At 33.1% G+C, this 16,427-nt stretch overlaps 1 protein-coding gene across 2 annotated transcripts in view; it reads left to right on the plus strand.

Annotated features, from left to right (window-relative positions):
• LOC147067417 (apolipophorins-like) overlaps positions 1-16,427 on the plus strand; it is a 121,447-nt gene that overhangs the window by 95,613 nt on the left and 9,407 nt on the right. For both annotated transcript variants that reach the window (XM_085953938.1, XM_085953939.1), the window contains 11 exons: positions 1,715-1,898; positions 3,418-3,599; positions 4,353-4,567; positions 5,294-5,583; positions 6,161-6,276; positions 9,331-9,456; positions 12,288-12,443; positions 13,183-13,309; positions 13,431-13,633; positions 14,782-14,922; positions 16,138-16,242. In XM_085953938.1, coding sequence (XP_085810064.1) covers positions 1,715-1,898; positions 3,418-3,599; positions 4,353-4,567; positions 5,294-5,583; positions 6,161-6,276; positions 9,331-9,456; positions 12,288-12,443; positions 13,183-13,309; positions 13,431-13,633; positions 14,782-14,922; positions 16,138-16,242 — 1,845 coding nt within the window. The remainder of the gene's footprint in view (positions 1-1,714; positions 1,899-3,417; positions 3,600-4,352; positions 4,568-5,293; positions 5,584-6,160; positions 6,277-9,330; positions 9,457-12,287; positions 12,444-13,182; positions 13,310-13,430; positions 13,634-14,781; positions 14,923-16,137; positions 16,243-16,427) is intronic.

Genomic DNA, 16,427 nt, shown 5'->3' on the forward strand with positions numbered 1-16,427 from the left:
TTTAAAATGATCTTTTTTTCAGATAGTTCTCCTCTAATGAGTTAATTGTTAGCTGAACTGATTTTCATTTTCCCCACAATATTCTTCCATTTTATATCTATGGAGGGTACACGCTAGACATGGCCTGATTGATTTTTTTAAAATACATTTATGGGAGTCATGGTGTTGTGGATGAGGAGGTCGTCAGAAGGAGAGATGAGAAGTCGAGATTTGGTGGTCGCTCCGATGGATGGAGGAGCGAGTTTTATTTGCAGCGTAAACAGTCGGTACAAGAGTGTGTTACAGTAGTTATGTTACAATACTTATGATACTGTTCCGAGATCCGATCTCGGTAGAATGAGATGTCGTGAGGAACGATTCCAAGACTGAGATACTAACAGTCCGAGAACTTTTATTCGAGTGACATGTCCAATAAACATAATTACAATCAAAATAATATCTTCAAAAAGAATATTTTGGAAATAATTATTCTAATTGAGTCAGCTACTATGTATATGGAGTTTGCGTCATCGGATATAGCTGACGATGCGGAAAAATGGATATCGCGGAAAGAATCATTGCAATCAGCTATCTACTGAGTTTACCATAATTGGACACAACGGGAAATGGGTATTTAATATCGCCGATCAATATGCTGACACGGATGGAGTTGTTTACCACCATATATATTTATAAGGGCATGATTCATTATTAGACGGTATATTAATTATTTTATAATAATATATAGTTGACCACACTCTTCTCTACACTCCACCACCATTCAGAGATTCTCCACAGGATCTGTCAAAGCTGTTAATTGTTTATTATTTGAAAATACTGGTTGAGCATTTTGCAAGTTGACTGTATTTATTGGAAGGATGATGAGGAGTCCGGATCTAGAGGTGGAGGCGGTTGAACAGAATGCCAGACACTGACATTTATGATGATTTATGATGGTCTGGTTTCAACTGTCAGTCGCGCGGTATTGTTGTTTCGGGTCACCCTGTTCGCGGCACTTGGTGATACACAGTTTATGGATGATACATGAGGGTGAATGACACCCTGTGCCAGTAACACGGCTTCGAGGTTCTGATCGTTGTATTGAGTCCTTGCTAAACGATTGTCACACTGTATCAAGTGCACTCACTCGTTGTTTTCACATAACTGAATGTCTCTTGCAATTACGGTATTTTACCACGTTTTTATTAGCTCGTTTTCTTGTTTGTCCAGTACAGATTTTTTCTTGTTTGTCCAAGATTTTTAACTAACTTTCCAACTAGCTAGACATTTGAAACTTTTAGAATATGTCAGAACGCGACGGGAATGCATTTTTTTCATACTTTTGGCCATCTTTAAGCAGAATTGAATTCATTTTCAGTTAATTCTGTTTTGTATGTTTTGGAAAAAATTCATTATAAGTAATATTCAATACTCACTATTATTGGTTGCTAAGTGGGTCCTGGCAACTAAATTATTAATCTATACATGCGTTACTATGGAAATCAATATGAAATAATCAACTATAATCAACTGGAAATTTAAAAACGTGGTATATAAAAAGTTTTTTTTATCTTGTAATTATTTTTACCCATAATTGCTTATAATTTGCTCTTGTGACAACACTACTGGATTTAGGAGGTGGGTGGGGAAATAAGGAATAAATGCAACTAAAAATGGCTCAACGAAATACATAAATATTATCCAAGCAGAAAAAAGTAAATTACTATTTTTTTAGGTTGTGGTGCCAGCGGGCAATGTGTTGAGTATGGAGAATTCAATTGATTTCATAAAACAAGATTTTCCAAGTGGCGTTCAATGGAAATCAAACATAAAATTGTTGGACAATAAGAGATATAATGCAGAAGGAAAAGTCAGCATATGTGAAGGCCTTCGAGCCAGCTGGGAAGGAGGATACATAGGTGTGTATAAAATTTAACTATTTTTTATTTTGGTCTCAAAACATTTTTTATGTCAGAGTATTTTTACAAAAAATTTCGCGTAGCTATTTAATATAATAGATTAAATAACATTTTAATATTGTAAAGATTTTAATATTGTAAAGAGTACACTTTTTACGATAATGTAGAGAAATGTGATTATTTTCTAGAAATTCACAATTCATCGATAAATACTTTGCCACGTCTCAAGGATTATTCATTATTGTCTGAGAAAAATATCAAGTTATTGATACATAGAAATTTAATAAATATCTTAATTAAAATCGGTTGTTTACGAATGTTTGTTCTTCCCCCACTCCAGTGAAATTCTTATGCTCGCTCAACAAAAAGCAGAGAATTTCTCTGGAGTGGGGGAAGAACAAACATTCGCTTGCTTGGTCTAAATGCGGCTTTATACTATAAATTGTGGAAATATGTAGTAGATACTAAAAATAATAAATAAAAATTCATAACTAACGAGGTTATCATTAAAACACTATCACCTATTTCAGCCAAAATGCATAGAAGTAAAATGTACACGATGTAGAATTGAGTGCGATGGTCGCATACGCAAGTACAGTCACTGCCATTTGGTAACATTGATTCAATTTCAATCATCTTATGAAAACATTGAAATATAAAATTCTGCGATGATCGCATAACTAAAATCACCACTTAAGAAAATTTTTGTTTGATATTTTCTCAATGTCATGTTACTCCACCAAGAAGTGGCAAAAAAATAAAAATTATTGGATTTGGAAATTTGCTGATAATTATAATATTTTCACATTTCCTCGAAGATAAATAGGTCATGTGACCAATAGCATGATAAAGGATGTTTTGTACGTATACAGTTGACCGTAGGACACTTCTTCATGAACCGTTGTCGTTGAAAATATGTTCATAAAGCATTTAATCAAATGACGAGTTGTTCTGTTGAACATTTCACCGTGGACTATATTTTACGTAATATGTTACATAATGCGGCGCTAGTTTGCAAACAGTAATGTTCCAATTAGATTCAATATTATGAATTTTATGAGATGTTAAATAATTTAATGTTGAAACTACATTAACACACTAACAACGTCATCCAATGTTCAACGAACAACGCGTCATTCGATTAAATGCTGTTTGAACATAATATGTTTCAAGGACAACGGCTCATGAAGTGTCCTACTACCAAATGGATATGTACAACTTAAATGTAACCGCTATAGAGATCAAGCTTTAGGATTTAAAAACATACACCAAATCACATTGTTTATTCAAACACCAAATAATTCCTCTTAATATAGAGTCCTAATCAAATTACTATTTTTAATTTACAGATTAGAAATGTATTTGTAGATCTTTTTTCAAATATTAAACAATCAAGAGATTTTGATTTCTCGACTTTTCTGTCTAATATATAATTTCTCAAGAATTCTCATCTCAATCCCAACCTCTAAAATTATCCAACTATCGCTCTTGTATGTACAACTAACTATAAACATTGCAGAACCCGCGGAGTACATCTCAATGGAGGCGTTTTATACAGCAGGGTTAGGAGCAGAATTACGCGCTAATTACACAGCGAATGATGAAAATCACGACATTTTCACGTTGGGATATACACGACACAATAATTCACTACCATTTTCCACTAGTAAAGTGGACATCCATTATTTAAAAAAATCATTGGTAAGTTCACATATAGCAATAAATATTAGTCGTGTACATATATAGTTTAGTAATGTAACATTTCAGAGCGCATTTTCAAAATATGTCGCCAGCATCTTTAGCCAGGGTTGATCCATTGCCAAGTCAAGGCAACCTTCGGTTTTGTGCTTAGCAGACGTCATCATTATCATCGTTGTCACCATTCGAATAGGATGCAGGAGCTTGCAAATGAGAAGAGTGGATGAGTTATGGGAGGGTTTCATCCAGTATTGAATTGATCCCATCTGTTGATGATGATAAATATAAGTTATCAAAGATAGATTTAGGTGACATACTTTATTTGAACCTAATAAATTCTAATGGATCCAAGCTCTGTACTATTTAAGTCGTTTTTTGCGATCCGGGTTTCGCCTTTCAGCATCTTCAGGCGTCGTGTACACTCACCAAAGGTAATCAATCCATTTTGTTCTAATTTTTCAGTCGAGTAGTACCCCTACCATCTCTCACTTAATACCGAACAAGCCACGAGACAAGTCTGAACAATGCTATATTCATTTTGACACGCCACTCACTAATGTACTGTATTCGGATACTTTTCAGTTACTAAATCATTTAGTGGTAACTAAATCATTCGCCACTCGACTAATCCGAACCGGCCTTAAGTGTGGTGATAATTAAATCAACAAACTGAAACTGATATTGGCAGACTGGCCGAATGACAATTATTCTATATCAGTTTTACTCGGATTAATAATTTATTAATTATATATGCAGGAAGCACCCACCACTTACTGGAAATCATTTTCAACGCAACTACTCGAGTACAGGGAAAAGAGCTCCGAGATTGAAAACAACATTACCACCAGACTGGCTGATATAATTTGGGACTCCTTACCTGATATGGGCGTGTTTTATTTCGAGAGGGAGATGAAGGCTATCGACCAAGAAGTCAAGGATGATGAGTTTCTTAGCCTTATGGTTATTCCACTGTGAGTATTGATTATCAATAAAATAATCTCCATTTTCTAGAAACTCATACGTCCCATATTGGTCCCAAAATTGATGATATTGTTACTAGCTGAAGTACCCGGTTTTGGACGAGGTTGCTTTATCGATTGATATACATTTATCTTAACAAAACAATACTAATTATTACAATCTTCAATATTAAAATACTTGTATCTAAAGTTGTGATTATAATAAATGCTGCATGTCACGTACTATCACGTGACGTCTCAGTAAGTTGCCGCTATGGGAAGAAAGTATATGATGTCGTTTTTCTTGGTATTTAAACTGTTATTAGACTGATGCTCCCATCCCGTAGCACGTTTTGAACCGTTAAACGAACATTGTCAGTTAGCAAAATCTACCGAAATCACCAGAACAACAATGAGGTCACCTCACATTGTACCGCGCTGGATCGACACCTGCATGACTCAATGCACGTTTTTTATCATTTTATACATGCCTACTCATTTTCGACTCCGATATTTTTTTTGTTTTTAACGGTTGGCACTATGTATTTTCTATAAAAATGTTGTCTATTATCTATGGTCTGCAGGTTGGGTTCTGTTCAAAATATTATTCAATTTACAGAGACTCGTTACTAGGTTACTCCATCATTGAATAATTTACAGAGATCATGTACGTTCAAAATATGAATTATTTTTTGTACCATTTTTAATATAAAATTATATTAAAACTTTTTTTGACAGAAAACTATTCTTGACAGTGAGCGATTCAGTGATTGAAAATGTAGTGCTGGCCATTACAAAGACAGCCGTCATGGTCATCGACATATTGGAAGACTTAAGTGAACGGACCAACTCTTACCTACTTAACACCGCAATATACACAGTTGACAAGATTGGATCTCTATACACAAGTGCACATGAAAAGTATGTCATGCACAGTGAGGAAATTGTCGCTTACATTGCCGATTATATCGAGGTTTATGCTTCCATGTGGATATCGATAAATGACGAACTTTATACCGCTTCGTGTGGTAAGTACCTACAGAATATAATTTTATCTTTCTACCGAATTGAAGTACCACTTGCTAGTATAGGAATCATGGAGCCCACAAGAGGTGGGCTGACAGGATTAGCCTGGAGGCCCGGCATGGCGGGTTGACCAGAAAACTGAGATATACACGCATCACAAATTTGCACAAATAGTAAAAAAAAAATATTCATGAATATTAAATTTTTAAATGTAGTGCGATGCAATTTGATGTGATATTATGATAATTGATTTACTTCAATGATAATTTACGTGTAGAATTTGGAAAACAATACTGTTGACTTAACTTTGGTGATAGGTAGGGGGCCCTGTCAAAGATCCTGGCCTTAGGGCCCGCTTCAGGATGTGAGGGTCATGGTAGGAATTACAATAACTTGTAATTAGTTGGGCAAATGATGGACAAATCTTAAACAGTGGCAGTTATTCTATTGGAGCACAACCAAAAATATTATTTCCAAATACTAAAAGATTGTTATAATAACACTTTATACTTAAAATAAATAAATGTATAGAGAAAAGACGTTTCAAAATTGTAATTATTATAAATGTATTTGTTTCAGAATCCTACAATAAGGTGTGTGAATTTATTAAAAGCATTTTTGAAGCTTTACCCACATACATTGAACAACTTACACTGCCATTCTTAAGCACCAATTTCAACATTTTTCTACCTGACGTAAGTGAATGACTCTCTTTTTTTCATATTAAATTTCTATTTTATGAAAAAATATCTTGGTACCTATGTACTATATAATGTGTATGTGCATGAATGTAAATACAAAAATTGTAGCTCTAAGAGGGTAGGTATAGATCAGTGGTTCTCACGTGCGGCTCTGGTGGACGCATGCGGCCACCAGCGCTTTACTGAATAATGTTTCAAAAATTTATTTATAAAATTATGAAATTGGTTGAATTTCTTTCCACACTCAAATGATCCATAATGTGTTCTGTGATGAGATCATGTGTGAAATACATAGTCCGTTTCTTACTTAATGAAATTTCTGCCGGTATACAATTTCACGCATTTGTTTAAATGTTGGACCAAATATGGAAAGAGTCGTCACTATTTTATTTAATACTTATAGTATTCGAGAGAGAGAGAGAGAGAGATGCGGTAATACTATTTTCAAATTTGTTTTTGTTGGACTCTTCGGGCTGCAGTATGATATTTCAGTCAACAATAATAGAAACCGTGTTCATGATATAAAAATTAATAAACACAGTGAAAAGTCTCATTTTAGAAGTTGAATATGACAATTTTTCGATTTTATCTTCTTTTAGCGATTTCATAGATAAAGTGACGAACACAACTTAAAATTAAAGCTTAAAATAAGTGTCTTTAATTTCTAAATCTGGAACTTGATAAAAGGTTCTAAGATTTTTTTTTTTTTTAAAACTCTTTCTTTTGTAACTTCGCCTTTTCAGAAGATGACAAATGAAAATTTCATAGGACTACAAACGAGATTAACACAATTTTCAGTATTTAATTTAATTAACTGGGCTAACGTTAAATATGCGTTATTGGAAATAAGTCATGACCAAGTACTTAAAAACCGTTTTAATAATACCACGGTTGAAAAATTTTGCTCGAAGTTATACGTTGACCAAAAATCAAGTCAATTCGAAGAATTGGCAACAATTGCTTTATTAATATCGTCGATTTTTCCTACTACAGTAGTACTACTGTATACTGTGAAATATCATTCAGTGTAATGCACTTCATAAAAAATAAATATCGAAGCCAGCTGACAGATGTAAACTTAGAAGCAGCCGGCTCGTATTGGAAAAAAGAAGTACTGAGAAATTTCCACTTGCATTATTTTTAAATAAATAGATATGTACTAAATGTTCAAATGTGTTTTATTAAATGGACTTGTCTATAAATAAATTGATCCATTTTTTTATTAAATAAAATTTGGCTTTATTTTTTTCAATCGCAACAAAAGTCAAATTTGGTGTGGCCACCAGACGTTTCCATAGAACTATCAATGTCAATTGTGGGGCCATAGTTGAATTTCACGTGAGAACCACTGGTATAGATAGATAGAACAACAAAATACTGGCCAAATATCTTTCTATAATGGTTCAGTGCATCTATTCTATAAACAAGGCTGCTATCGGCAGCTATCGAGGGTAATTCATCATATTTTATGTATTGAGGTAGATGCGCTGTTACATTATAATAAATAATAGCCATATGAGAGCTTGATTCAAGGAGTGATTATTAGTATCTATGCTCCTTGATATATTTATGAAACCGAAAAAGAAAATGACCTGCAATGTTAAATTTTTATAAAACTAACCATCAAATCAAGGTAGGTACTTCAATTGTACAGTTGACCTGCAGAGCCTAAAGTTGTGATTATATTGACATGTATTGATTGTATTATCATGTGACATCACAGTAAGCTGCCGCTATGGGGAAAAAGTGTGTATTGTAATTTTTCTTGGTCTCAAAAATGTTATCAGGCTGATGCTCCCATCCCGTAGCACATTTTGAACCTTTAAATGAACATTGTCTGTTAGCAAAATCTGCCAAAATCACCAAAACAACAATGAGGCCACCTCACGTTGTACCGCACTACATCGACACCTGCATGACAAAATTAATGTTTTTTATGATTTTCGACTTATGTCAAAATTGCGTGTTTTTTGATTTTAGTGGTTGATACTATGTATTATCTATGAGAATGTTGTCTATTATCTTTGGACTTATTATTCATAATTTATGCTAAGTAAAAATTAATTCAAATTAGCATAAATTATGAACAATAATTGAAAATACTAATATATTAGAGTTCGCACTCTCCATCATTGAATTCACAGATGTGGTTTTTGTTCAAAATATTCTGCAAAATGGCGAATTTGTCACCGTAACAGCGCGACAGTTCACAACGTGCATCTCTACATACAGTTGATCCTCGTTAATAAGAACACGGATAATTCAAAATTTGCCGTAATTAGAAATTTTCGCAAAAAAAAAATCCCTTGAACATTATTTTCAAATAGAACCATACCTTTAATTCGAATTTCGTAATTCGAAATTATTTTAGAGTCCTGGCATATAAAAATATTCAATAAATCGTAAAAAAGTACACTATTTCATGAGCCAGTCATTGAAAATTGTAACAGACTTTTCTTAAAACATCATAAATTACTTATTTTAAGAAGGTAATAAAAATAATCCTGACATTTTATAACCCATTAATTAACACACACGGAACCGGAAATTTGGTAGGTACATCTATGATCGTAAACGATATTGATTAAAAAAAAAAAAAAAATTAATATTTTCCCCCCTTACATTTCATAATTTGTAATTCGAATTTTTTTTCGATTTCGGTCCCGTGGTATTCGTATTAACGAGGTTTTACTGTAATCAGAACTTAAAGTATTTACCATTTGGCTCTTTATGAAAGATGTTTGCTAAGCCGTGCAATAGGTTTACGAGAGGCAAGAGCTCATAAAATGTAGTGAAACTGAATGCCTGTCTCAAAATAACCAATTTTTCACTCATAATTCTAATAATATAATCTCTTCGATATGAAATGGGTAGATAACCAAATATGTTAAAGGATACCTTCCAAATAATGGAAGAGTGGGTCAAATTCTTTATAGAAACAGCTGATTCTCTATTTGTTTAAAATAATTATTGATTACATATTATATTTCTTGCTGATTTTCTAATGTTTCAATAGCACTATAAATACTATGATATTATATTTTTCAGTATAGAAGAGCATCACACCACCTTTTTATATTTGTCCTAGAAATTACTGGACGACACTTTGAAGAAATACTTCCAACAAAAGAGTGGGAAGACTTCTGTGTGGTGCTAATTAAATATCATGAACAAGTAAGTACTGATGCAAGTCTAAGCCGATTAATAGGGATATGTATATTATTTTAGATGTAGGTATTAATAATTAATAAAGTTGGAAAATATTTACAAAAGTTGAGATATTATTAATAGAAATTGTCTGCTTACACAAATATAACATGTGTGTCATTATATTTGTGTTTCACCAAGATAACATTTGACTTTAGAAAGGAAAAAGGGCATAACCTCAGTTTTTTTTAAAATAGGTTTTATTGCATAATAACGTTGATAGACATGTTACATGTTGTGTCCAAAGTATGTAAGCTGTAAATGCCAATTTATTATCTAAATTTAGCTAGCAATTTAAAAAAAAAAAGAAGGATGTAACGTGGGAAAAACGTTTTAACTATCATTTTTGTTGGTTTTTTTTAATAAACTCACTTAAGGTTAAGGATATAAAAACCAAGTTATTAATTATTATGCACAAGGTTATGTCTATTACACATTTTGTGTTTTAACTTTACTTAACTTTAATTTTTAAACATAACAAAAACATTTTTGTGCCTCCTGTAAAATTTGATTTGTGTGGATTACGTCTTTTTCCTTTCCACAGTCGATATTATGTACCTATACCTACTTCAAGAAGTCACTAATAAAATAACACAATGATATAATATTATGTAAAGCAACATATAAATAAGATTATCTATCTATAATAGTTATCCTATTGTTTGAGGCTATTAGATTCAAAGTCGGTAACCTCCATTTTTACGTTGTATGATATTTTTCATGATTCTTGTTCTGTTAGTACCTACTTTATAAAATATTCATAAAATTTCATATTCGGCTCCATTTGTTAGTTAAATAGAGTTAAACAGGAGGTTGATTGCGAAGTCGTTCATATTCATCACTCGCCATTTTTTGTATATTACGACTGACTTTAAACATGATTTTTTCTTAATTTATAAATACTTTTATTCTGTATGCAATATACTCAATTATTTTGACATTTTATCTTCACTATTCTGCCATTAGTGTCACAGTGCTATCACTAAGTTACTGATTTAGGTATGACTTTGCATCTGGTCAGTAAGCCGTGGTAAGATGTGTTTTATGTTATCATCTACTAACTTTCAAGGTGGCCTAGTTTGTAGATTGCCTTACTCTGAAGCCGTGACTCACGGGTTTGAATCTCGAGTGGAAACTTGGCGTGATTCGGAAGACAATAAATACAGTCAATGTTTCATGCATTGGTCTTACATTGGTTCATGAGTTTTGCATATGTTTTGGAAACTACCTATTTTTTTAATGTTTGTGGTGCCTAATGTATTGATCAGTGGCGAAGGGTGGAGGTAGGTTGTTAAGATCCGACATAAATAGCGAGCGCTGTACAGAGTAAGGACAACACACGACCAGATCTTCATTGACCAGATCTTCATACCACTCCATCAGCATCAACCAGACAGCACGCACTTCACCACCAACCTGTTTCGCAATCCTCCACTCGGATTACTGAGAGGGGGGTCATGTAGGGTGAATACCCTATCATCCAGCATGACAATGTATTTTGCAATATAATATTGTTAAAATTGCAAAACAAGCGATTTATGTGAGTCAATCAAATTTCAACAGAAAGTAATTTAGCAAAATAATATAATAATTCAATTAATCAATAATATCGCAAATTAATATATAATGCTATGTAGGTTTACCATGATATACACAAAAGTTGTTTGAATGAAAATCAATCTTGCGCAATTATTAAAACTGCATAATTGTTAAAGTTAAAATCAATTATTTACGAAACATGCATTTTCATCATCGTTGCAAAATGTATCTCACAAGCATAATATTCAAATCAAATATAATTATTCAAATCATTGCAACATCATAACCCTTATAACAAAGCTGTATAAATACCTGGGTTTTAACTATTGAAAATCACTCGACATCATTCAACGCTCTCATCCTCAACTCGAGTCATTTTAGTAAATCAACCACGCCGCTCGATTGTGTGATTTCCCAAGAATTGCACTATCAGCATTTATTATCCTTACGATTGTTTATCCAGGTTAGCATTTTTAATCTAAGTAACTTGATACTTACCTGTCACATTTGTAACCAATAAATAATAACATTATTTATAAATCTTTATGTGGGAAGTAATAAATTGGGTATTTTATCAATCACACGCATCCTATCTGATCTTCTAATTTCAAACTCACTACCCTCGTCCTTTATTCTTACCCCTTAGAACAATGACAGGCAATTACAGGTCACCCATAGACAACAACGGGGTGGAAAAAGTAAGATCAGTCGTTGTGAATGTATCGGCTTTCTACTTGAGTCGGCAATGATTCATCCCATGCGTCATTATTCATAACCTCAAAATATACGGTGTTTGATGTTTGTCATACTGAAGAAACATCCGCCATCTTGAAAAATCCATAGAAAATGGCAAAATCACCAGGTGACACAATAAAAATAACCGACACGTTTGTTCACCGGGAGACTCACGAGGTGACTCATAATCATGTGTGCGTTCGTTCACTAGGATATGTCACCCAGCACGTAGCCACCAAGCAAGGCACCTGCCTGTCTGGCCTTGGCCTTATGGTTTGGGTTAAACAGGGTTTAATTGATTTTTGAAAACTAACCAACACCATTTGTAAATTGTATTCTTAGTTCAATGAAAACAAATAAATATGACTGGAAAAGTTTAGCGTGCACTATTTATGTCGAATCTTCGTTGCCTACCTCCACCCTTCGCCACTAGTATTAATTTGAACAACAATTTAATACCCCCCCTCGGTCACCGCAAAAAAGGTTACTTATATGAAATATCTATTGGTTTATTATTTTCACAGCCACATAATGGAGAATTGTCTAATGATAAGGATGCGGCCAGTGTCCATGAGATTGTTAAGAAAGGAAAATTGTTGGTTGCTGGAGTATTGGAACAAATGAAGGGAAAAAAGGTGTCGAAGAAATATATTCACTTATATTCATCATTGCTAGAGCTTGTAAGACAAAATTTCAATTATATTCATAACAATGTACTTAACAGTTTTTATTTAATTGTTTCACTTTTTATTATTCTGTGCGGTAATACTAGACATTTTTATGTTAGTACAGAATTGACAAAGAAATCTCAAAATATGAAAGTGTAAAAGTATGGCTAATTAAATCCCTGGTAAACCCCGTATACACGTGTATGGATTTACTGCTGACAGTAAATATTATCGCAGTCATAACAAAAAAATGCACGTGTAAACACGTATTATTATTGCATGCATGGATTGAAAAGTTCAAAAGCTCCTAAATTTTTACGCGACAATTATTGGACTGTGCAATATCTGCGCCTGTGCAGTAGAATTACGGTGGCGAACCTGCCGGTAAAAAAACAAACTACACCGCGCAGAGACCCATTTTGAGGTTAACCGATTTTTACTACCTGTCAAATATTACTATAAAATGATAACATCGCGTCTCGTTTACTCTTGAAGAATGAGATTGGCGAGACATTCAGCACTTTTACATATAAACAGTTATTATCGCGATAGTTTAAAATACATAATATTGCTGCAAGTAAATCCATCCACAGGGGTTAATAGTAAACCCTTTCATCAGTTTCACTTTCATAATATTGCATTTTTATCTCCCCATATGATGGAATTGAAGAGATGGCTGAATAAAAATTATTGGTGTTAGAGTTTCCATCATTTGTGCTGCCTCTACATAATTATTCATTTTTTTTTTCAGATCGAAGACGTTGAAGAATATGTAACTAGTACTGACCTGCTAAAACTACTGAATGATCTCAAAATGTACATCCAAAACATCCGATTCCCCGATTTTGATATCCAAGACGTTTTCCCACCTTATGATCGTAAGTAAAATAAGAAACCTGACAGCCATATTATAAGTAAAATTTCGATGAACAACACTAATCTGAAATGAACTGCAACCTGGAAAATATAAATGAATATCCATAATTTTGTGATTTTCAGTGAAGGGATTCATTGCTGGAGGACATCACATGTTTACTTTTGACGGAGGCTATTTACACTTCCCGCAGGATTGTGACTTTGAAGTGGCTCATGACTCTGTCGATGGCAACTTCTCCATCATTATGAAGCAACGCGGAAATACAAAATCTCTCCTATTTGTTGATGCAGACGCCAACGTAGTTGAAGTTAATAATGAAGGAAAGGTAATAAATCTAATATCATAGTGCCCATCTTGCTTATTTAATCTTTTGATTATTAATTTATTTCAATCGTTATTGCTCCAAGAGTGGATGGACTTATTTTATAATGGAAATATGGTTATAAATTAAATATGAAGCGCCTAGTTTCAAAACCCCCTAAAATGATTTTAGGTACCTAGTTTTGAAAGAAATGAGAAAAGCTCATAATTATCTGTTAAATCTGTGAACTTTATGTATTTATTATTTAATTCGTACATTCTAAAGAGTATTTTGGCTTATCCATTTTAGAGGTACCTATTTGACAAGCACCCCCAACCATTTTAGCGGGTTTTGAAATTTACCCTAATTTTTGATCATATGTATTGACGGTTTTTGGCATTTTTTAATGTTCAATTTTTCATCAGGTAACAAAAATATCCATCTCACTACATACATAATATCCAACTCAAAATTTTTCAAAAACCGTTTTAGGGGAATTTGAAACTAGACGCTTGTAGACATGTAGAAAGTTTTTTGAATAATATTCTGTCAAGAAACAAGTCAAAAAATTCTTGTGCCTATTGTGATTAGAAGAAAGTACGATTCTCGAGTGTAGAGAAATATGGGATAAACTTAAAACTTGAACATATTTTTCAATATTTACATCTCTATCATATGCGTTATGGTTTGTCACATAAACACATACTTTGGACGCTGAAGACGCACCTGGCGTGTAATGACCAGGCGGCCGATCAATGTAATTAACGTGCATTTTAAAGGTGGTAATTAAAAAAATCATTATCTAGTCAGTAGCGAGTGAGTTAATGGCGTTATAACTCAAAAACCATATGATTAATATTGATGAAACTTGCACGGCTTTTGGTATCAAATTGGAAGACATTTAATAAAGTTTCATCTCAGAAGAAACTTCTCGAAAATGAAACATTTGCAAGAATATGTGGCGGGACACGACTTGAGAAACGCACACTTAGAAATAAAACAAGTATTAATAGGTACTAGAAAGTCTATTACTTCATTGGGTATAACCGTTTACCTTTTCTTTTCATATTTTACGTGGACAAAGTCGTGTGTGATCGTTGATAACACAAAGTTTGTATTACATCTCATAATTTATTCGATAAAATAATAAATAAAATATTTTTTTTCCCCAGATATTCTTGGACGGTCCACTAAAAGGTTTAGAAAATAATTTCCCTATATTGAGTGGCGATGTTCAAGGCTACAGGAAAGGAAACACATTTATACTGAAATCTAAATATGGAGTGTTCATAAAGTGCACAAAAGTTCTTAGTGTAAGTCTCAACAACAAAAAGTGCAGTGCTAAAAATATTTAGTCTGTATTTTTTATCAAGATTTTTATCTCTTCACAATAAAAATAGTATTAAAATAGGTAGGTACAATTACTTATTCACCTCTCAACTGGAAAGTTAAAAATGATATTTGAAATAGAAATGAGAAAAGTTGAAATGCAATCGTTAATTTCATTTGAATTTACAGAAACAAAATATTCATATTTAATGGTATGAGTGCATTTAGGTATACTTAACTTTCGATTTAACTGTTTCGATAGAATAATCTATTTCTCTCCCTTATAAAATTGTAGTATCTTACGGAGTCCATTACAGCGGCTCCCTTAGTAGGACCGCATTCCTTGGGATCGTGTCTGGAAATTTGTAGGTATGCAGTTCGCCGTATCGCACGTTACCGTGAAATGTTGTATCGGAAATTATATGGTCGTATATTAAAGACCGTCCGACCTCTTTGGGTCGTATAGTACTGATATAAAATTCATGTCTAAATAAAAGACGGTTCTTGTCGGTATACAGGAAGCCAGCGGCAAACAAATTTTTAAAAATAGCCAATGTACTGGATTATTTGTTAAGTTAAGTAAGGTTAAGTTTCATTCTTGAATTCATGAACTTTGCCAAAATCGGCTATGAAAATGAAATTAATATTCACACTGAATCTAATTAAATTGGAGACTGTATAGGATACGGTTATCTCTTTCCGACAGGAAAGCTCACGGCGAACTGTACTACGGTGAAATGTAATATGTACAATTTACATGACTGTAACCCCTTGGGATATCATTAAAAAGATTAAATAAAAGTATAAAAGTTTTCTCAAATGGACGAGTGTATGTGATGTAGTTTATATAGTCTGATGTTTGTTAGCTGGCCATGACGTATGAAAAGTTTAAATTTCAAAACATCATAGGATATTTTATCGCCTTTAAAAATTTGCCTTTGCCATTATGGACGGCATGGCTCTTTATTACAATCATGATGTTACGGATTACAATCATGATGGTGGATCACTTAGAACATTAGCTCAGTAAGAGCACAAAAATATTTTTTTCATCATTGCGTATTTAATTACCCAAAGTGTGAATGTTGATTATGATATAGGATTTTTTTTTTGTCATGGTTAATAATTAACCATTAGCATAACACGACTCCAGTACATTGACAGTCAACTATTAAATTACTGATCATGTTGAATTTTAGTTTTGCTATTTCAAAACATCTGGATATTATTTCGGAAAGCTGAGAGGACTTCTCGGAGATGGAAATAATGAACCTGCCGATGACCATAAGGATATTGAAGGACAGGTAATTTTAATTTATCTTCCAAATCACATTAAAAAATTGGAATAACTCATTTTAAAAGGATAACTAATTCAATCCTACTGGATTCAATTCAAGCAATGCTGTCAGCTTTGGATTGTTTGTTGAATTTCAAAAATAGTTGGTAAGTCATCGAGCTGTCCATGTACATCTATTTATCATGCCCACAT

This window comes from Rhyacophila brunnea, unplaced genomic scaffold, assembly GCF_057557595.1.
Source record: "Rhyacophila brunnea isolate RB1 unplaced genomic scaffold, BYU_Rbru_1.0 scaffold_4, whole genome shotgun sequence".
NCBI lineage: Eukaryota > Metazoa > Arthropoda > Insecta > Trichoptera > Rhyacophilidae > Rhyacophila > Rhyacophila brunnea.